Source organism: Pholis gunnellus (assembly GCF_910591455.1).
Source record: "Pholis gunnellus genome assembly, chromosome: 1".
NCBI lineage: Eukaryota > Metazoa > Chordata > Actinopteri > Perciformes > Pholidae > Pholis > Pholis gunnellus.
In genome coordinates this window covers 8,537,804-8,559,523 of record NC_136528.1, presented here as the reverse complement: position 1 = coordinate 8,559,523, position 21,720 = coordinate 8,537,804, and the positions used below count along the sequence as shown (strand labels likewise).

General features: G+C 45.1%; 1 protein-coding gene across 2 annotated transcripts in view; it reads right to left on the bottom strand.

Moving 5' to 3' along the window:
• lrp4 (low density lipoprotein receptor-related protein 4) overlaps nt 1-21,720 on the bottom strand; it is a 100,265-nt gene that overhangs the window by 19,097 nt on the left and 59,448 nt on the right. For both annotated transcript variants that reach the window (XM_079165842.1, XM_079165843.1), the window contains exons 3-14: nt 19,665-19,781; nt 14,889-15,002; nt 14,687-14,803; nt 13,546-13,674; nt 8,344-8,463; nt 7,980-8,105; nt 7,071-7,196; nt 5,886-6,020; nt 5,273-5,398; nt 4,601-4,831; nt 4,079-4,235; nt 3,328-3,545 (exon numbers count right to left, since the gene is read on the bottom strand). In XM_079165842.1, coding sequence (XP_079021968.1) covers nt 3,328-3,545; nt 4,079-4,235; nt 4,601-4,831; nt 5,273-5,398; nt 5,886-6,020; nt 7,071-7,196; nt 7,980-8,105; nt 8,344-8,463; nt 13,546-13,674; nt 14,687-14,803; nt 14,889-15,002; nt 19,665-19,781 — 1,716 coding nt within the window. The remainder of the gene's footprint in view (nt 1-3,327; nt 3,546-4,078; nt 4,236-4,600; nt 4,832-5,272; nt 5,399-5,885; nt 6,021-7,070; nt 7,197-7,979; nt 8,106-8,343; nt 8,464-13,545; nt 13,675-14,686; nt 14,804-14,888; nt 15,003-19,664; nt 19,782-21,720) is intronic.

Here is a 21,720-nt window from a genome sequence, read left to right as displayed (position 1 = left end):
TACGCAACAATAATTATTTGTGTACAGAGATGCCAAAGACATTTGGAAAAGAAGTTGAGAAAATGTTTTTGCCCAGCTCAGCACATAGACGCATCCCCTCTGTGGATGTCACAGACTTTTGGAGGACACAGGTTTGGATTTTGGAGGACATGGGAAGCTCCGTACGGGTTGGCAGTTCGTTTTGTTCTGTTTGTATCTCATAATTATAATGAATATCTTATAGTTATCTCTGCTTTCAGTGTACAGAGTTGACCATGCATGACTGACAAAAGAAGGGACACAGAACATAGACGTAATAGATAATATTATAGGATACACACTTGGCTCCCAAAAAGCTTGCAAGTTTAAATGAGGTTTTTGAAATGAGCACGATTCTAGAGATGATGTTTATTGAACTTAGCCTTTGAGAGATACATGTACTGTATGAGGCTTTTAAACGTTGCTAAAATTATTTCTTTCTGTATTAATTTATCAACTTCAATTGTGAACTGCATCTCCCATGTGTACTTGCACGCTAAAGCACAGACATACTAAGCCCTGGGATTGCTTTTATAAAGACGGCATAGGGACTGAAAGCTTGGCTTCATCATGGACTACTAAAACTAGACGGGCTCCTTGTCTCCATGTAACATCTGCCGACTACTCGCACCTAAGCATTGTGTCCCGAGAAGAGCTGGGTATTGTTTGTGCTATTGTAAGCACCGACACAATACTTACGTTTCTCAAAACAATACTGATTTAATATCTTACTTAAAGGAATATACCTTTTTTTTTCCAAATCCTCTTCCTCATTTAACCAAAACCAAAGTTGTTAAATGTTTCCTTTAGAATAAGGAATTAGAATAGCACTGGCTAAATTATGATTCAAATCAGGAACTGTCTGATCAAAGAATACTTATACTCTACCAAGTATAGAGTAACTTTAAAGTTATTATCCAAAAAAGAAGAAGTTTTAAATCGAGAAACAGTCAAGTCTGTACATTTTCCCTTGCCCCTCCTCCTCAGACAGGTCCAGGTGTCTGTGTGTGTGTGTTTGTGAGGTGATACTGGCTGAATGTGTGTGTTCTCTGATCTTATCCTAACATGAGGGAGACAACAGTGCACCCTCTTGCCCCCCTCTGTGAGTCTCCGAGGCGCCTGCTTCTGATACGGTCACCTTCCTCCTTCCTCGTCTCCGCACCCCCACCCCTCCTGCTCCTGTTTTCCGGGACAGCTGGAGGAGCAGCTGCAGGCTGACAGGGCATCAAACGTCCCACCAGCCTTCGCAGTGATGTCCCCTTTAACCTACGCGCGGCACCTCCCGGTCCTTTCACGCCTCGCCTGAATCTGTCGACACGACGTCGTCTCCAGCTGGAGAGAACGCTGCTCGGCTTATAGCGTGACGGACTGCAGTACAGGGAACGTTCAGTGGCCATCTTTGAGGTTTTCCTTCTTGGATCGCAAAAACTGGCAACTCCTAGTGATAGTATCAGAAAGCACTGTTGCAGACAGTCCACAATCCACATGCTGTGGGTAGACATTACCAGACAGTTTGTAGTTGATACCAATTCCAGTGAAATTCCATGATTCTCGATACCCAATTCTATAACACAGTAAAAAAGTTAATTCCATGTCCTTGAACAGACACTCCTTTATTACAGTGTTTTTTCCCATTTGTATTATTAATCTCTGATGATCCTACTCAAGTTTCTCGCCAAAAACTAAAGTGACAAAGATTACATTTGAACACATCCTGGTAACTTTTCTCATTTTTACAGAATAGAACTTGAACTATCAAACTCAATACAGCCTTCGTACGTTAGCTGTGGGCTCTGTTATTTAGCCCAGTGCCCCCGAGACGACGCTAGTTTTGAGCCCCGATCTCCGGTACCCATGGTACCTGCGGTAATGTAGAAAAACGAGTATCGTCACATTTTCAGAATTTTGGCATTAACTTGCTGCAAAAGTATCGGTTCTTGTGACATCCCTATTCACCATCCCCAAAGGACGAATCCTAATGAGGAGCAACTGGTGAGTCACGGCTTTGATGACGTATTCCTGTTACGTCCTTGTCAGGGACGGATCAGCGTTTAGGCTACAAATGATATACGGTCAAAGACCAGACCACCACGACAAGTGGTTAGAGTGATCGCATCACAAAGCGTCTCGGTGGTCTTTCACACGTGATGCATTTTAAAACCAAGTGTAAACAGGGCTATTGTGTCCTCCGGCAGGTGTGCTCTGTGACCACGTCCACATACACACAAACACACAGGAACACGCACAGCGCCTTCTCTTCCTGCCCCCACCTGCACAGGTGCACACAGACTGGATAGCGGCGTTATCCATGACACCCGCCCGCTGCCCGGCTCCAATGACAGACGAGCTGGCACACATCCAGCAAACACACACACACATAGAAAACTATAGGTGAAAGGAGATAGACACTCGTTAACATTCCAGGGCACAGTGGCTCAGAATGTCTCTATGCACACACACACACACACACGTCCTATTTGTCCGGTGTGTTGTCTGAGCAAACAGAGGCTGTGGAGGAAGGACCGGGCCAATTACAGCTTTTTATCCTGAGAGCACACATCATTAAGGGCCGATGGCAGACACACACACACACACACACACACACACACACACACACACACACACACACACACACACACACACACACACACACACACACACACACACACACACACACACACACACACACACACACACACACACACACACACACCCTCATCAAACATTTGCCCTGTCGCTCTCCCTTTTCACACTCTTAAAACACACTTGGTTGTCAGCCGATTTGCTTCCACACTTTTTTCACTTCATCAGAAAAATAAAAGTAAGAAATTGGAAGCGGCTCTGTCAGCGAAAACCTGAATAAAAGTACGGAGGTATCAGCCAAAACCTGAGAAACATCTTACTGCAACATGAGGTCTCAGGTTGTTAAAAATCAGTGTCCCGTATTCTTACGCTCATAAATGCCAGATCTCTCTCTCACACACCCACACACAAACTTAGGCTTCACTGTAGGAGCCAACAACATAAACAGAGGCATCCAAAGCTTTATGTTGTCATTTATGTTGTCTATGTGTGTGCGTGTGTGTACATTTCAGTGGTAGGCACATGCGTATGCTCTTTAATGGAAATATGGCATTGATTATCTCCACAGGGTATAATGAAGTAGCGTCAGCATGCAGCATCCTATATATATAATCCCCTTGTGTATGTGTGTGTGTCTCTGTGTTGCTGTGTGTGTGTGTGTGTGTGTGGTAGTTAATGAGATTCTCAACCCGAGCCAGAAAAGACAGATATCAGTTGGGAGTCTACCTTGGCTGATGACGGCCTTGCGGTTGCGTCCATCCAGGTCCGCCCTCTCGATGACATGGTGCTTCGCGTCCACCCAGTACATGCGGTGGCCGGCGTAGTCGATGGTGAGGCCGTTGGGCCAGAACAGGTGTGTGTCTGCGATGACCCGCCGGTTGGAGCCGTCCATGTTAGAGTACTCGATGCGAGGTGTGTTGCCCCAGTCTGTCCAGTAGATCTTACTGAGGAGGAAAGTGGGACAGTCAGGGTTAGTTTACTTGTTGTGAAGAGGTAAACAGATTGCTGTCAGGATTCAAGACACAGCAGATGTCGGTTATTATAAAAAGTCTCCTCTGTCCTCGAGATTCATGTCCTCATCATCACTCATCTGTTCTGACCGGCCTCAGAGGGAAGAGCGACGTTTGTGTTTATATTTTTCAATTATCCCATGCAAATGAGCTACCTAATAAGCAGAATGAGTTTTCTAGCTTAACATTTCTCAGGGGCTTCACCTAAAATTCTCTCCTGCCACTGCAGCATATGAAGTCGGGGATGAAAACACACTAAGCTGCTGCCCCTTTCATGAAATACTTGTTCCACACAGATGCTTGCCTATGGGCACTGCTGTGCTGCCAAACTTTAATCCCTGCTCTGCTGCTACACTGCAACTGGGACACATCCAGGGGGGATATGTATATATGAGTGTGTGTGCATTTGAAACCATCTGTAATGCATTATAGTTTGTGTGTGTGTGTATGTGTGTTTGGACTCTTACCCCTCTATGGGGTGTAGCGCGATGGCTCGGGGCTTCTCCATGTTCTGCCACAGCAGCACCTTGCGGTGCGTCCCGTCCAGGTTGGCCACCTCGATACGGGACGTCCCAGAGTCCGTCCAGTACAACTTGTCATGGATCCAGTCTATGGCCAGTCCACCTAAAGGACAAAAAAAATAACATGTTGAACTTCTCTGAACCACTCGTATCTAAAAACAGTAGTTGCTTTTATTTATATTCATGTAAATCTTAAACTTACAAGATGCAAGTGTTAGCAAGTGAGCTTTTAGGAGTGTCTATAGTTGTTTTGGACTGAGCCAAGCATGCCGTTACCCTTTTCTTCCAAGCTTCATGCTAAGCTAAGCTAACAAAGACACCTTTGCGTCACTTTTACAAAGAAGCAAACAAATATATTTCAGACAATATTAAACTATTCCTTTAAAAGGGCACATGTCATGAAGGGAATAAGACAGTTTAAATGGGCCTGTACATCTTAACCTGCATCCTATTGGCCGCCATACACACCTGGACTCTCCAGACCGGTGGAAACAACCTCCTCCACGTTGGAGCCGTTGAGGTTGGCCTTCATGATGCGGTCCAGCGTCACGTCGGACCAGAAGACCAGCTCGTGGCTGTGGTGGAAGTCCAGCGCGATGGCGTTCTCCAGGTTGTTGAGCAGCAGGGTGTACTCGGAGCGATGTGGCAAAACCTGACGGATGTCGATGCGGTTGGCGAACAGCAGCACAGGCTCTGGACCTAAAAGACGGAGAGACGGAGAAGCGATGGAGACAATGTGAGTTCTTCTTTTTCCCAAAAGACAAAAGAGAGAGAAAAAGTCTGGAGTATGGACCGACCGTCACGTTTAATAACAGCGAGCATTAATCTCACAGGAGGTGAAGGTCAGGGTGATGGCAGCTGCCTCACAGACAGGCCTGGCCTGGGTTTAACTCTGGTCTGCAGCAGATTAATGGGCTGCTGTACCAGACCTGCACTCTACCTTCGCTGATCCAAATCTAGTCGAGACACTCCGAATGAGCCAACCTCATTCTGAGTAAAGACCCCGGAGCAGAGGCACGGATACAGTTACCGCCGAGGCAAGTATAAAGACTATGCAACCGTGTTTTTATTGGAGGTCAAACCCCAGCGACTTCTCTGCGGTCACAAGTCAAGGTTGAAATAGAGTACAGTGGTTTTTACCCAGAGCTTTGCAGCTGCGCTTGTCAGGTCGGAGCTCGTAGCCCTGAACGCACCAGCACTGGAACCCCCCCTCCGCGTTGGTACAGCCCTGGCTGCAGTAGCCTTCCTCAGCACACTCGTCCACATCTGGAACGGACCACGGAGGCAGAAGACAAGAGGGGAGGGAGAGAGATGTTGGCGTCAAACTCCCGCAGGGTTAACAATGAAATCAAGACACAGAGTTCAGTGTGCAGAGGTGTTTAGAAGGTGAAAAAACTCGTTCACGGTTTTGGAACACATCCACGCCCCACTTCCTGTTACGCCCCTTAAAGTCTAAATTAACTTATTGAGCTGGCAAACACACTTCTGGAAACAAAGATTGTGTCTCCGAGAGTTTAAAAACTCTGGCAATGACTGGTGGCAGAAATCCCAGACTCAGGTCCACACCAAATTCTTATCAACAATCTCTACCCAAACCTTAACTTTCCATGAAGTTCTAAAGAAATGTGTTCATTATTTTGGTAAATATCCTGCTGACATAAGGACAAAGTGACTAACGGGAATGAACACACACACACACACACACACACACACACACACACACACACACACACACACACACACACACACGTACCCTGGCAGGCTTTGCCGTCGTCCATCAGTCGGTATCCAGTGTGACAGGTGCACTGGACCAGTCCTCTGACCATCTGACACTTCTGGGAACAGCCTCCGTTATTCTGGTTACAGTCGCCCTCGCTGGAGCGTGGACCTGCTCGCCGCACAGAAACATTACAGGAACATAAACACAGCGTGCTGACTCAGTATAAATACACACCACACGCTGTAAAAAGTATGACTCATGTGGTGTTGAGCCTTGAAATATTTCAGGCCTACGAGCGGCGAGGCCCGAGGACGGCGATGTCGGTCAGTTTGGTGCAGGAGAAGAAAGCTGAACAAATACAGCCCAGGTCATTAAATGATTTCAGTGACCTTTCCTCTAACGCCGCCATTAGGCCTAAATCTCACCTTGGCTTTTCCTTGCGCCCCCCGAGATTGTCAATGAATCTCAATTAGGAATCAATAACTTAAATGCTCACGTCAGTCTTCATGACATTGTTATGACAGACTTCACATTAAGTGTTATTTCAGAGTCTGTGCATGCTTTGAGGGGGGAAGATAAAGGCTGAACTTTAAGACTTATGGTTCTATCTTACACCCGGCACAAAAGCACAAAGCAGAGTGCAATGCAACTGTCATAGTAGTGCTAGTTTCAAACCAGGCAGTTGTCATTTTCAAGCCCAGTGCTCACATTGTGCAAGTTGCAAATGTTGGCCATAAAAAGAGGTATGTTCAGGCGCATTTTTGTCTAAAAAAGTGTTTTCCTTCTATTTGAAGGCTGCATTATTAAGTAAAGAAGAAAACATGTTTTTATCTAACAGAACATTCTTCTTCATTCCATGTTTGTTGGCATTTAGCCTTTCAAAAACAACATTTTCGCCAATTCTCCAATTTGACAATGCCACCATTTATATAGCAATACGGCAAGTGGGAATGGGAGATGACACAGCGATTAGTTTTATTCATGTTGAGTCCAGAAAATACCTATGATTAATTAAGAGAATAAACACAATCCCCTTTGCGCCTTACTTTGTGCCCAGATTATGCACCGTTTAATGAGCAGAAGTGCATTCGGACATGCCCGAAATGCACTACGCTGTTGATCTTTTAAAATGGTCCCTCACGTTCAGATTTCACACTGCAGTACAGATGCAGAGCACATAATCTAAAGTACAGATGCAGATGTAGCGCATCAACTCACGACAGTCGTGGTGTGGGTGTTCGTCAGTCCCGTCTCCGCAGTCGTTGACCTCATTGCACACCTTCCTCTGACCGATACAGCGTTCATTCCCACACTGGAACTGATCGGGAGCACATGGTGGACTCTCTGTGGGGACATAAGAAGATGCATCCCATGAGACAAGAGACAAATGTCTCCACGCTTCCCTTTCGCCTCAGACTCTTTATCTCCCACTCAGCACTTCATGTACATCACTTACAAAAAAGAAAAAGTTTTAGCTTTAAATACATAACCAACGTTTATTAAAGGATCTTAAGTGTTTTTATCTCCCCGCTAACCTCTCCTTCCACTTATTGCTGACCACCTGAGTCCATCATTACATGCAACCGTTCAGTTACTTATTTCTCATAGAAATTCCAGTGTAGCCAGAGAGTCCTAACATGGCAGGCTGAGCTACAGGGGAATGTACGGATGATGAGGTGTTCGGTCAACAAAATGACATCATGGTTTTGTCTTTTTCATTGTGAAAGAAGTGCAAAAAATGTGAAAAAATACTTTTTGATTGTTGTAAATATCATGCAAAGTGATGTGGAACTCGTTTACAGTCTCATGGCTCAGGTTGTAGGTGGATAACTTTCTCTCCTCCCTGCTGCCTGTTCATGGCTCAGCTCTATCTCAATAAACGGGACACTTTCTGTAGTTTGTCCACAGGTTTGGTGTTTCCACCAGCGAGGGGAACTGCCAAACTGAGCGGCCTATTGTTTGAAAAGCTACTGTGTTGTCAACAGAAAAAAAGAAAAAAAGAAAAGAAGAAAGTGGGTTAGTGAGTAGAGTAGGGCTGTTCTGAGCTGTTGCCATGGCTACGATCGAAGCAGGTGTTATATTTAGCGCCTGAAAAACAAGATAACAGCAACAAAACCACAGGCTCACCAGTTTTCTCACAGCCCTCTTCATCGCTGCGGTCGGAGCAGTCGGGCTCGCCATCACATCTCCAAGACAAGCGGACGCAGCGTCCAGTACCGCAGCGGAACTGCTCAGCCGTGCACATGGACGTGGCTGCAGGACACACACACACACACACATTTTATTCATTCATTCTTAGCTCAGGTGATTTGAGATATTCTCAGTGTGATTGCCTTGTTCTTCCATCGCTAGCATGAAGTCAGACAAAAGGCTGAAACTCACAGACAATCCCATGAATAAGGAATGAAGAAGTAAACAAACAAATGTTTGACGCACAACTCTATACAGAGCACGTGTTTGCTTGATATTTGTGACATAAGCAGCTACTCACTGCAGTTCTTCTCGTCTGATTGGTCGTCACAGTCGAATTCGCCGTCACACCTCCAGCCGGCGTTGATGCACATCCCGCTGCTGCACATGAATTCAACTGATCGGCAGGGCTGGTGGGAAGCTACACACACACACACACACACACACACACACACACACACAGAATGACATCAGAAACATGACAGCCACAGCAGGCAACACAGCTGTAATATAATTAAGCAATCGTCCACAACAAGCCGTGTTATGTTGTGATTATTTCACAGCTGATGGCCGTTGTTCGGCCGCCGGCAAAGCTATTGTTTCCGTAAAATGGTCATTAAGTATGGCAACATGAAAGTTATAGACACATTCCAATTTAAATCGCTTTTTATAAATAACGAATAAATAGGCCCTCTTGTGCTGGCTGCACATACCGAGGCGGTTATTATGGAACAGCTGATGCTATGAAAGGTACAGTAGCATGTTTCTTCTTTCATCGCAGGCTAGTGTGAAATTGATTTCATTATTTGTACGTTGCCATTTATTGCTCAACCACTGGAAAAACTGTCCAGCATCAGTATGAAGATTTTGATATCTGCTTGCACGAGAAGTTAACCCGAAAACGTTTCCTTTTTGTGGAGTTCCCCGTCGTATCTTTCTATCAATATGTCCAATATCCAAGAGGAACCAAGCGGATCAGCTCTTAACGCTTGGAGAACAAGTGTGAAGTGCAAGAAAAACCGTGACATGTATTGCTGCTCTCACAGACTGTGGCTGACTGTTGATTGGTGCAGCACTGTGTCGGTTTTCTCTCACTACTGGGGTCTGTTCGGGTCGACCACATTTTGGATCGGGTCCAATTATCCTCGGGTCTATTGAGATCGGGTCACTGCCTCTATTGTTTTTTTTGGGAAAATAATTCATGCACATGGGATTCAGGTAGGTTTTCCACAAGCCACAATAAGATTCTACCAGTGAAGTCCTTCAGTAAAAGGTTGAAAGCCGTATTGTCATATGCACAGAGAACCAGCAGCTTATGATGATATTATTAGTTTTCTGTTCACTCTGATTGCTGTCCATAAAAAGTGCAAATAAACAGTATTTTCAACCTGTGATATTTCCTTCCCCAAAGACATTAATTTCTTGGATATTTTGGATGCCTTGTGATCATTTCTGCCTGGTGATCATAGCTGTCCCACCTTTACATCTCCCCCCCCCGCATCTCAACATGAGCTCAGATCAAAGTGATCGGATCAAACTGGCAGCAGATGAGGACGGAGGAGGACGAAGGAAGATTAAAGCTGAATCACACGTAAAGCATCTTAAAAACCAAAGTGTGTGTGAGCGCGTTGTGCGTGTACGCCTTGGACATGTTTCCTCCTGACAGCATGAGACGGCTCCCATCAAAAGCCACGGTGGGCGTGAGATAAGGGACGAACAAAAACGACAAACGAGGGGAACGCAGAGGGAAGAGAGGCAAGAAGAAGGGAGAAAAATGAAAGAGATGTTGTGGCGCTTCAAGCAGCGGGCTTATCAGCCGGACCAGAGAAGAGAGGGGGACGATCAAAACAGCAGGTGGCTCTCCCACAGAAGAGGAAGAGGGAGGGAGGGAGGGAGAGAGCGAGAGAGGGAGAGAGTGAGAGAATTATAAGGTCAGAATCAGCGTGGGACGCCAACGAACACAGCGACGCCCACACACACTCAAATGATTCATCCACACTTTATCTCACTCCTTGTCTCTCTCTCTCTCCCCCCTCTCTCTCACACACACTCTCTCTCTCTCTCTCTCTCTCACACATACACACACACACACACACACACACAGCAACGATGTTCTTTCATCTGCTCAGCTATGCAGCCGAAAGCAGTATCGGTGTCCGCAAGCGGTAACGAGGCATGCAGTTCTGAGTGTTTTTGGATGTGCGCATTCACATAAGGGAGAGGGAGGGAGGGAGGGAGGGAGGCAGAGAGAGGGTTCTTCTCTAACAAAGCTCCCTTCATGTGTCTGGAGAGTCGATGCCAAGGAATGCTGTCTGAGGAAAGGCCCTCTTATGCCTCTGAGGAATGCCTCCTCTGTGTGTCCACAAACTATCTGTATGTTTCGGAAAGCTTTTTAATTTACATTTTTATTTTTTTTAAAACACTTCTGAAATTAAATTCCATGAGATTTTATATACTCTCATTGCTGGTGAGAAATGACAGATGAGACAGCAGGAAATGGACAGTTAGGGGGTCTTGAGGTCCAGCTGGCTTCAGGACGTGAGACAGGATGTAGATTGATCTATTAACCTTGTTGGTTTGTAAATCCAAAGTGAACATGCAGCGCACAGAATCCTGTCTTTGCTGAGTGAAAGTATCCAACAAGATTAAAAGACCCACACAAACAATCGAGTGATGATTCATTTGGACCCGATATGTGTGGCAGCGTTTTCTCTGCACACTTATTTGAAGTATTTTTAGAACCTCCTGACTCTTTCTTCTTTTTTTACTTCTTTTTATGCCAGCTCAACTTCCCAAAAAGAAAAGTCAAACACTTCAGAAGCGAGGCAGCAATTAAAAAACCTGGACGTGGGAGGAAACGAGGGGAGAAACAGGAAGCAGCTCGGCTGACTGACATGACCAAACCATGTTACAAAACCTTGAAGCTGTGCTTATCGCACTGCAGACAAACACATCACAGGGGGAAACCACTGTTTGTGAGTGTGTGTGTGTGTGTGACAGAGAGAGAGACAGAGAGAGATGTAGTGGATGGTTATAGACAATGAGCGAATGAAACAAGAATGTGAGAAATAGGAGATGAGCGAATGGGGAAGGAGATGCTGAGAGATTTGTCAGCAGCAGGCAGCGTCTCTGGAGCGAGGAGAGCGAAACATGATAGTCAGTGTTAATCAGGACCGTGGCTTCACACTGTGTGCGTGTGTGTGTGTGTGATACAGTGACAGGATAAAACCTAACAGGCAGTTTTGACAGATGCTGTGGAGCGACGGCACGCAAAAAAACAGCTGTTCGTGAGCTCAAACTGACGTTGACTGACCGAGGATACGGGAAATCAAACCCTGTATGTTAAGATGCCTTTCAGATGCATTTCTCTATAATATCAAATAGTTATGACTAAAAGGGCGAAGTACTCAAAATCCTTTAAAACCCTTTGCTTCATAAAGACTGTGTGGGTGTCTTTTGGGTTTTTTGGACTGTTTGATGGACAAAACAAGCAACTCAACGATGTCCTTAGATCACAGAACTTGGGATGGGCATTCTCCAGAATTTTCTGACATATTACAGACTAAACAATTAATCAGTGGATATAGAAAAAAAGTAATCGAATAAGGTTAATCAAATACGGCCCACATTTTTCAAGTGGCAGTGTAGAACATTTGGTTGCCTCTGGCACATTCCAACTCCACTATTCCATCATATACTCAACTTAATCATAGCATATCTAAATGAGTTTGCCTATTCGCTGCCTTGCACGGCAGCTGGATTCTCTCAATGTCACTAAATTGCGGAATTGCGGTATTACATATCACATGAAACTCCCTTTTGTCAGGCTTCAAGTCATTTTCTCCCTTTTTGTCGACGGAGAAGATGTTTTCGCTCTTCTCTTCTGGCTTCGGTAAGAGTTTGATTGACAGATGGTTCATCCAATCACCTGCCAAGGATTTTTTTTATTTTTGAAGTGCTTGCCCTTTTCCAAACCGTTTCCAATGACGGCATCTCAGACGGTTCTGCGTAGCTGTTAAATGTACACGCATACTGAATGACAATTTGTTCTGTCAAAACTGTTTTATTAGAATGAAAAGGTAATATAATAAAAAGCCTAAATATGGATGTCCTGTTTAGATGAGCCTATAATGCACTTTAAGTTGAAGGACATGAGGACGACTCGTTGTTTTGGGACACATGTGCAGCGGTGCCGTTGGGGTACATGGAGGGACAAAGAGAAGCAGAGAAGAAGAAGGGCCGCCTGCCAGAGGGAGAGAAGAAACTTTACTCTCATCTGACGGCACGACAGACGACTCATCCCCCAGAGGAGCTTCGTCGTCTCCTCCTGCACAAGAACGCCGTTTAGTGAGAGCCAGGAGCGCTGACGAGGATCACACAGAGGGTGTGTGTGTGTGTGTGTGTGTGTGTGTGTGTGTGTGTGTGTGTGTGTGTGTGTGAGGCAGCAGCTCGCTGTAAGCTTTACACCAGCAGGACAGGCTGGATCAGTCACTCCACTGTAGCCCATCTTCAAATTTAGGATGTTTTCTGAGGTGAGAGAAATGTAGCCAAATCTGTCCTTCTGCCCAGAGTTAGTCTTAAAATGGAGTTTGCAATTAGGATTAAGTTTTGACCCCAACATATCTGAATGAAAATGGGTTCTACGCCAACTACTATGATGATGCCATGCAGTTTTGGGCAAAAAGCATGCAGTTTGTTTTTGTCTGCAGTGTAAATGTTTTATTTTCGTGTATTTGAATATTTCTAAACTCAACAAGTCATGGATTTTCATGAATTGGTTATGACTGGAAAGCTGAGAATGATTTGGATTCAATGAGCTCAGTTGTATTTGTGTGTGACGATGTGTTAATCCCCATAGCAGCCATTTGACACCACTGTATAAAATGACCTTTTGTGACCTCAAGGATGATCACACAGCCTCATGAAACTTACCAACCACCACAAACAGTTAGAGTGTTCAGAGGATGAATAACTTTCCCAGCTATATTGACAATAAGGTTTCTGAGCAGTTTTCAGAAGAGAAGTTCTCGCCATCCAACTGCCAACTATGATGTTCCTCAAATCTGGTATTTCGGAGGGATTTTTTATCACTTTTATCAATTCTCGAGTGGTAAATATATGTTTTAAAATGTTGCTCTAAATCTGTGTAACAAACGGTATTAACCCAAAAATTGCTGCAACAACGTATGAGACATGAAAGAGCATGGGAATGACCATTATATACTTACCACCATAATGTTCTACAATATATTTTAACAAATGAATGAATTTGTATTTCTGATTTATGACTAGAGCAACTTGACACACTGTTTTGCTGAATCTAATGCAAATCGTCAGGTCCCAAGCTTTCAGATGATGTATAGAACATATACTGCTTGTATGCTGTCCCCCCCCTAAAGATCCCCTGTTCCCCTTAAATAGCGTCTGACTTTTGAAGTTAGAAGTTAACACCTAAACTCATAATGTTGGAAGTGTGCTTGCGCGCGAGCGACGGAGAACTTACAGCAGTCCGACTCGTCCGACCAGTCTCCGCAGTCGTCGTCTCCGTCACAGTGGTAGATGTCCAGGATGCAGCGTCCGTACGCACACTGGAACTCCTCGACGCTGCAGGTGGCTGCCATCACATCTGAGGCTGCACACACACACACACACATACACAGACCGAGACATGTTAAACAGATGATGGAAAAGATGGCGCAGCAGCTGGCCGTCGTGAGGCTCTTTGAAGCTTCCCCTCCTCTCTGCTGAGTCTGTCAGAAACTATCCATGAAATGAAAGAGAGGCTCGGCTCTCTATTAAGACAGTGAACATGTGTACATGCTCTGCGGTAATCCAGTGGCTGTAAAATGTCAGCTCACATGCAGCCGGTCAGTCGCCAGATTTGTCCCCTTCTTGCGCCAATAGTTAGGAATCATGAGGCTGCAGCCGGAGGAGTCCGGCTGCAACATAATGTTCAGATCTCTGTTTGATACATTCACTCTCTTTTGAAACTCTCACTAAAAACAGGAGTGTTAACCGGGATTCTTTTACACAGGTAAGGGAAACTGGGCTTCAAGCCAAACAACAGTTTGTATGTAAACACACTGCTTGATGGGCTGACAGTCTTTTGGTGGCTTTTGTTTGTTTTGTTTTTAGCTCGAGCCAAATCATGTCTCTGAACTGACCCAATTATAAAATGACACTCTTGTGTTTACGCTCTCTAGAGAAAGACACACCCACTTGTTTCGGTAATCAAAACCACGTAGAGTGTTACCTCATAACACGAATTTGTGGAGCGAGACATTGCTCAAACACTTATTTTAGGCAGAGTGTTATGAAAGCCTTGTTGCATTGTGTTTTTATGAAATTTTTGTGTTTTAAAGAGTTTGCTCGTATTCACCAAAGTCACACAATAACAAACTAACCGATCGTGTCAGCGGTAGACCAGCAACTCCCATGTTCTGCAAGGTGAAAAGACTCTTTTTGTCAATGGACTGGTGGCTTTGAAGGGACCATACGTAATGGCTTCAGTTCCCCGTTGGAAAGCGCTGTCTGATGGCACCGTAAAGCGGTGAGAATATTCTAAATATAGAGTAAACTTCAACTGATGTCGATGTTTTTCTTAGGTGTGCCTTTTTGTAAGTGGCTAAAACACGGGTACTCACGGCAGTTTTCCTCGTCCGATCCGTCCTTACAGTCCGTGTCTCCGTCACAGTACCAGTGCTCAGCGATACAACTGCCATCTGTGCAGCGGAACTCCTTGTCCGAACATTTACGCATGTCTGTTAATGGCGAGAAAGACACTGTCAAAGAACATGTGCATGCTTGATAGTGAATGCGAGTGTGTGCAGGTGTGCGTGTACCCACCACACTGTTCATCGCTGTTGTCCCCGCAGTCGTTGTCTCCGTCGCAGTGCCACAGGCTGCGAATACAGTAGCCGTTTTGGCAGTGAAACTCGTCCTCCTCGCACTCTCGGGGAGCTGCAGAGAGATGAAGAAAGAGAGGTTTCATGTAATGAGGATACAACAAAAGCAAAGAGCGGATACGATACAAGAGTGTGGCGAGAGGAGGCCCGTCCTCGAGAGCTGCGGACATTATAACTACAGCCGCACTGACGCAAAGGAAACTGTGGCCCTTCATGTCTCTCCGTAAACAGGCTGAACTCTCCCGAGGCTGCAGGTCTAGAGCTCAAAGACCCACAGACGGACTACCCTGCCGTCCGATCGACAGCCACTGCAACTCCGGGATGAGGAGGTCTGAGGAAAGTCATACTGCAGCATTTGTGGCTGTCTTCACGGTCACAGTTTATTTATACGGCACTTGTCCAAGACTTAACAATGGAGGGTTACAACGGATGCCACCCGTGACAAACTTCCATGGGAAAAAAGAAAAACATAATACATCCATAGAGAAACATCTCAAACCACAACTGAAGCATTATCCACAGCTTCTATATGTTCCCACCACTTGAAGTTGCGCCCAAACAGACTAAATCCACTGCATCTAATTCAATCCTCCACCCACAAAAAGGCAGTTTATTTTTTGGTCAGAAAACAAAAGTTAAAGTGCACTTTGCGCAGCCATTAGTGCATGTGAGTGGAGATTTATACTTATATTTTTCACACAGTGACTACTGTTCTACCTGTCTCTAAGTGTGGTTGTTAGCTATGGAAACACGTTGTAGAAACTACTTCATGTTAAAATATCTTGCTTCACTATGCTGTCGCAACTCTTTAAAAACAAGTTTGACAAATCTAGATTTCAAAAGTCTGTAATTTTGCAGTAATTGTTAAAGATATGGCTGTCTAGAACATATCGGATATCTAAACGGTCTGTATCTTGCACAATTGAAAGGTTTAAAGATGAGGAGGAGGTCCTGTTATTAGTCGATTCTCTGACATTATGGCCACGATTATGACTGCAGACATCAGAACCTGCTGGAAGCAGCAAGCAAAGGAGGAACAACATTCTTCTTTGCATGTGTCAGTCCACCATATCTCAACTCTAGACAGTAAATGTGCATTTACATGTATGACGCTTCTGTAATTTTGAGCGATGGATAAGCTGTAAAATAAAAAGCTTAATCCACAGTTCCTTTTCAATCGTAAAGCAGCTGGATTGAGGAGTGGCCTAATCTACCGAAGCCGAGTTCCAGCAGCTGCGTTCATGTCTTCATTAAACATCCTGGCTGCTGTAAAGTAGAACATGTTGTTTCACTAGACAGTTAACCTTGAGGCTGAAGATAAAAAGGCACGTTTGTCATTCATGCCAACAGCCGCGACGATGCAGTTGGACAGAAGTCCACTCCTTGCGCTGAACTTTCTGCACTGTGACATTGACATTGTTTCAGTCTCCAACCCTTTCATTTATCCAAACAACTCCTCCACCTTGCCTCTTTAATCACGCCCCCATTGACAAAGGACTGAATGGATTTTCTACTGTAACCGCCGCAATCGATGGGCGAAGCTCAGCCACGCTCGCCACAGGCCGAGTAAACAGGTCCGTCAAGGAGAGCCAGTGATGGATGGCCCCTGGCGGGAGGTAATCTATAATTTATCCCTGCCCTGTGTGAGCGTTGTACAGCGGAGACAAACAGGGAGAGATGGGGAGAGACAGAGACAGAGGGATACCCACGGGAACAGAGGGGCAGGCCGAGTAGAAGATGGAGCGTCGCAGTGAGATTTTAAAAATCTTTTCTGAGGTGTGTCGAGTGCTGGAGACGGACTCCACTGCTGAGACGTGACAGGAGGTCCCAGAGCCTCTGTGTGTGTGTGTGTGTGTGTGTGTGTGTATATCACAGTTTAGAAGGAATGTAAACCAACAGTAGAAAACAGTGAATCAAACTCAAACTCTAAAATTGAATCTTGAAGCTAAAATGTAGTTTCTTCTGGACTATGGCTCGACCCATACTGTATTTCGGAGGATCCTTTTAATTTGGTTATTAAAGAGCTGTGACCAGTCAATGTACTAAATAATAATAACAACAATAATAATTAACTGTTGATAGAATTAAGGCATTACTCTTTTATAAGCTGCATCAGATAGAACTTGAGAACGTATGTATTGTAATTGAATCTGCCAGCATACAGTATATACAGATACGATGTATCCGTGATAAGCTAACATCGTCCAGTGTATCAGCCGGGAACATTTATCGCTCTACTTTCAAGAGGCTCGGCTGACCTCACCAACATCGACCTCCCCTCAGCCGGAACGCCCTCCCCCCTCCAAAAAAAAAGGATTTAAAGCCACAAAAGCCCACCGGTGGGTCCAAATGATATTATAATTTTAAGCGCACTATGGACAAATACACTCATTTCATATTCAACTTTTAAGAAAATAATTGATTTTCTCCCTCTCTCTGTCCCTCGCAGGCTCCCCCCCCCCCATCGGCGAGGTAAACAGAGAGAGGTCAGAGGTCAACAAGCCCCGAGGACGCTCATCATTCACACAGCGGCCAAACGTCAAAGGGCAAAGGGCGCTGGGAGTCATTACCAGGCTCCCTGAGCGTGCGTGTGGTGAAACGGTGTCATGTTATTTTTCTTTCCTTTAAACTTCCAAGAATTCAGAACATCTCGTGTTCAACCCGACCGAGGCACACCTCAGTCTCCGTGTTTGTCTGAAAAATCTTGACAACTACTTCGGTTCTAGCCGAGCGTGGAGGATTGTCTGCCCGCCTCTAAATAATGAAATAACACCACTGCATCGCGGAGAGAAACGGAATATATCGGGAGGTGAAAGACGGACCGGGGTGCAAAAAAAAACAAAAAACCAAGAGAAAGAAAGACGCATGAAATAATAAGCAGTTCGGGGAACGGAGGGGGGGTTTTACTGGGCATGGGGATGAAAAATTCATAGCTGGCTCGCAGCAGACAGACCCCCCATCAGGAAGTGATTCAGTGTCTGGCTGCTGATACAGTATGTGGGTCAACAGTGGAGCAGGAGAAATCACTAGATGACAGACAGATAAGAAGAATCATTCAGAACTGACCTGTACCTGCTGTGTGCACACCAAAACTACATGACGTGTACCAAAAGAGCTAGTATGGAAAACAATCACTGTCGAGTGGTTTGTGGACTGCTGTTCGGCCGTCGCCATTTTGTTTTTTTACACTGAATAAGATATTTGTCGGCGACGAGAACGTTGCAATTGGTAATGTACGCTGGCTGTTTGGATCCAGAAGACAACGCGAGGAGAAGATTTGCTCCGCTTTCAGTCGGTACACACCTTCAGCGTTAAACTCGAGTTTTTGCATCTGTGAGCCCACACGCTGACGTCCATCTGGCCTGCAGATATCAAACCGCTGGTTCAGGAGTCTCCTGAGCTAACCGAACACAACAAAAAGCTTCCTTCTTCAGCTCAATGGATTCTTCTACCAGTGTCCTCAGGCAACGTCTTGAGTACATTGTGTGGCATTGTAGACTTTTTTACTAAGATCTAATGTTTATGAGGGTGTGTTTGTGGGGGGGAGGGGGGGCAGAGTCCTCTTTGCGGTTGAGATTAAAAACGGTATCGATTAAATGTCGCAATGACTTCAACGTGTTGGTGGTTGACGATCATTTAAGAGTTCTGTTTTTATGTCACTGGAAGAGGAAAAACAAGCCTGTATTGATCTTTGGATAAAAAGTTGGTCTTTAAAAAGGACACTGTCCCGACTCTTTCTGCCATGTGTTGTCTCCGTCAGGAGGAGCTGGAACTATTCCTGTCCCCGCACGGTGTCAAGTGTGATTAAAGCCAATCACCAAACGGTGTGATGGGACGGCTGGCGTACGGCCCTCTGAGTCATTATGAGTAATAAATACAGAGACTCAAAGTGGACGATGTGGTCACAGGATCTGACCGCCAACCCCACGGGGACAAACGAGACAACACACACGCATATGCACTTCTGCACTTGCGAGGACGCGGTCTCATTGACACAATGCATTCTCTAACCTCACAACCCCAAACTAAACTCAACCTAATTCTGCCATTAAAGGGATACAACAGCAACTGAGCACTGAGCTTTTAACCCTCAGTGGATCCTACATTTCCTACAATGCAACAGCAGATTTTCTGGGGCTTCTCTACGGCGAGTATAAACGAAGCTTTAAACAGCCCTTTGAAGATGAGAGCAACTGACAAAACGCTCCCTCTCCAAAACTGTCGTCACTGTCAAACTTAAAATGGTCCTCACAAAGATAGAAGACCTACCCGACAGGCAGCGATGCATTGATACATAAATACGACTGCAGAAATAGACACTCTCCTTGCTTCACCCGCTGCGGGCCACATTCTGCCTGGCGAGCAGCTGAGATGCTATTTTGGGTTGAAGACACACTCATGCGCACACACACAGATAACTCCACAAGTCAAAAGAAGAACGAGATAAACTGAGGGCAAAGGCACAAGAGTGTTTTGTATGGTGACCGTGGGAGTGCTGAGGGAGTGTGCGTGCGTGTGCGTGTGTCTCAAAAAGAAACACCTCACTGCACATGGCTGCCTCAAACATCTGTAAATAACTCATCCCCCTAAATCTGTTAGAGCATGTCAAATGTGTGTGTGTGTGTGTGTGTGTGTGTGTGTGACAGCACATTTCAGCGCGACTGCCACTGTTTGTTTGTGTGTCCGTGTTGACGAGGAGGAGCGGACGTGTACTCACGGCAGTCCTGTTCGTCGGAGTCGTCCTCGCAGTCGTTGTCTCCGTCACACACCCAGGAGCGGCGGATGCATTTGCCGTTGTCGCAGTGGAAGTCCAGCGGCGAGCAGGTGGGCAGCACTGCAAACAAACAAGGGCAGACAACAAGTCTGTCAGCAGGAACAAACACACACGCACAACAAACTGTGAGGCTGAAGGGAGGGGAGAGGTTACAGATGTTTTTCAGATCTATACAACAATATGACTGTCGGTGCTTTTTCCGTCTGTATTTTAGTATTTGTGATTTTTGCTCTATTCTCATAAATCATATTTCCCTGCTGGTTTCATATTTATGATTGTACGGTATGATACATGATTTGTGCATCATGTATGTAACCATATTGTAGGCCTGAGTGACATCGGCTAATGTAAGACCAGGGTTCAACGTTAATGTTTATTTTCCACACACCCGGTAGGGCGAATCTCAACGTGCTCAAAGTACATTTTGAATTGCCTCTATATAAATAATGTAATTTATTTGCGGTTATCAAAAAAAAATTACAAAGAAATGTAATTTAAGTAAATAAATCTTGAGCTTCGCCCACATCCTCTTGCGTTTCCATAGCAGTACCGAAGCAGTGTTTCTTTAGATGACCATGAGATAAAATCATGTTTTTCTACAAAAAGTTCTTAATACAAACAGCCGCACAAATCCTTCTTTACCAAAATAAGAGTCCAAAAATTGTCACAATAATGTGATTAAAGAATTCAGGAAGTAAAACTGATTGTGGCTCCGAGCCAACGCTAAACAGCAACTCTGAGTGCTGTACAGTTGTTCCAGATGAAAATGATCCATTTCGCTGTGAATATTTGAATATTTGCCTGTTTTCATTGTCGTCTGTGATTAATATCTATTTTTAGAACTATTTGAATCTGATCACTCGGGCTCTGGGAAGTTGTGATGGACGTTTTTCACTATTATACCCACCAAACCAAGAAACTATTCTTTAGCTCCAGCCCTTTACCTACTTTAAGTTGACTTAAAGTTGACTTAAGTTGACTTAAAGTTGACTTAAGTTGGTAGGTAAAGTGAGCCAGAACACAACACAGTGATGAAGCGTTTTTAACGATTTCATAGTCATCACTCCTGTATGGCAGCAGGCTGCAGCACAGGTCAGAGTTTATATGCAGGAGGGTTTATTCCCTGCCTGGTCTCAGCTCATCCAGAGCCTGAGCCTGATCTGGACCCACACGTCCTCTCCTCTCGACCCAGAGAGCAGCGCTGAGCTCAGCTCGGCTCAGCGCATTCCTCCTTAACTTCATATCCGCTCTAAGTGCAGCTACTCGCTATCTAAGCAGAGCCCGAATGACTGGCCCTTTGTCATCCGCAGACAGAGCTAATTTAATTACAGGCCAGAGAGGGATGGAGGGAGGAGGAGAGACGGGAGGAGAGGGAGCGGCAGCTACCCGCAGCCGACTCTCGCCCCGCTTGTCAATACCAGGTATGAAATATTGACCGAGCAACGCAGACTATGAAAAATGTATGACGTCACGTAGCAGGTTAACCAGCGAGGCAGACAGGCGGACGAGTCGGGGCTCAGGGAGGGAATTGAGTAAGTGTGTGTGTGTGTGTGTGTGTAGGGGTGTGTGTGTAGGGGTGTGTGTGTAGGGGTGTGGCTCTGGTCTCCAGGGAAAGTAAAGCCCCACTGACCCACATACCCCTGCATGGATATTACATTATTCAGAGAGAAACACAGAGACAGACAGAGCCCTCTCTCATCTACTCTTCACCTTCTGATGAACTCTTTCATGTCCAAATAACACGACCGTACTGACGTTGTGCAACATTTGCATAAACAATGCATTTCTGCAAACAATTATCTAATTTATACCATCAGTTTCTTTATTGTTTTTTCTTACATTGATTTCCGTTCAATAGCGGGATGAGAAAATGAAAACTGAGATGCTATATTTAGTCATTGTTCATTGTAAATCATTTTTTAGTGGAGCTGAAATGATTAATTTATTTATTGATGAGCCAGTCAAGAGAAATCATATCATAATTTGTCTACTATAAACA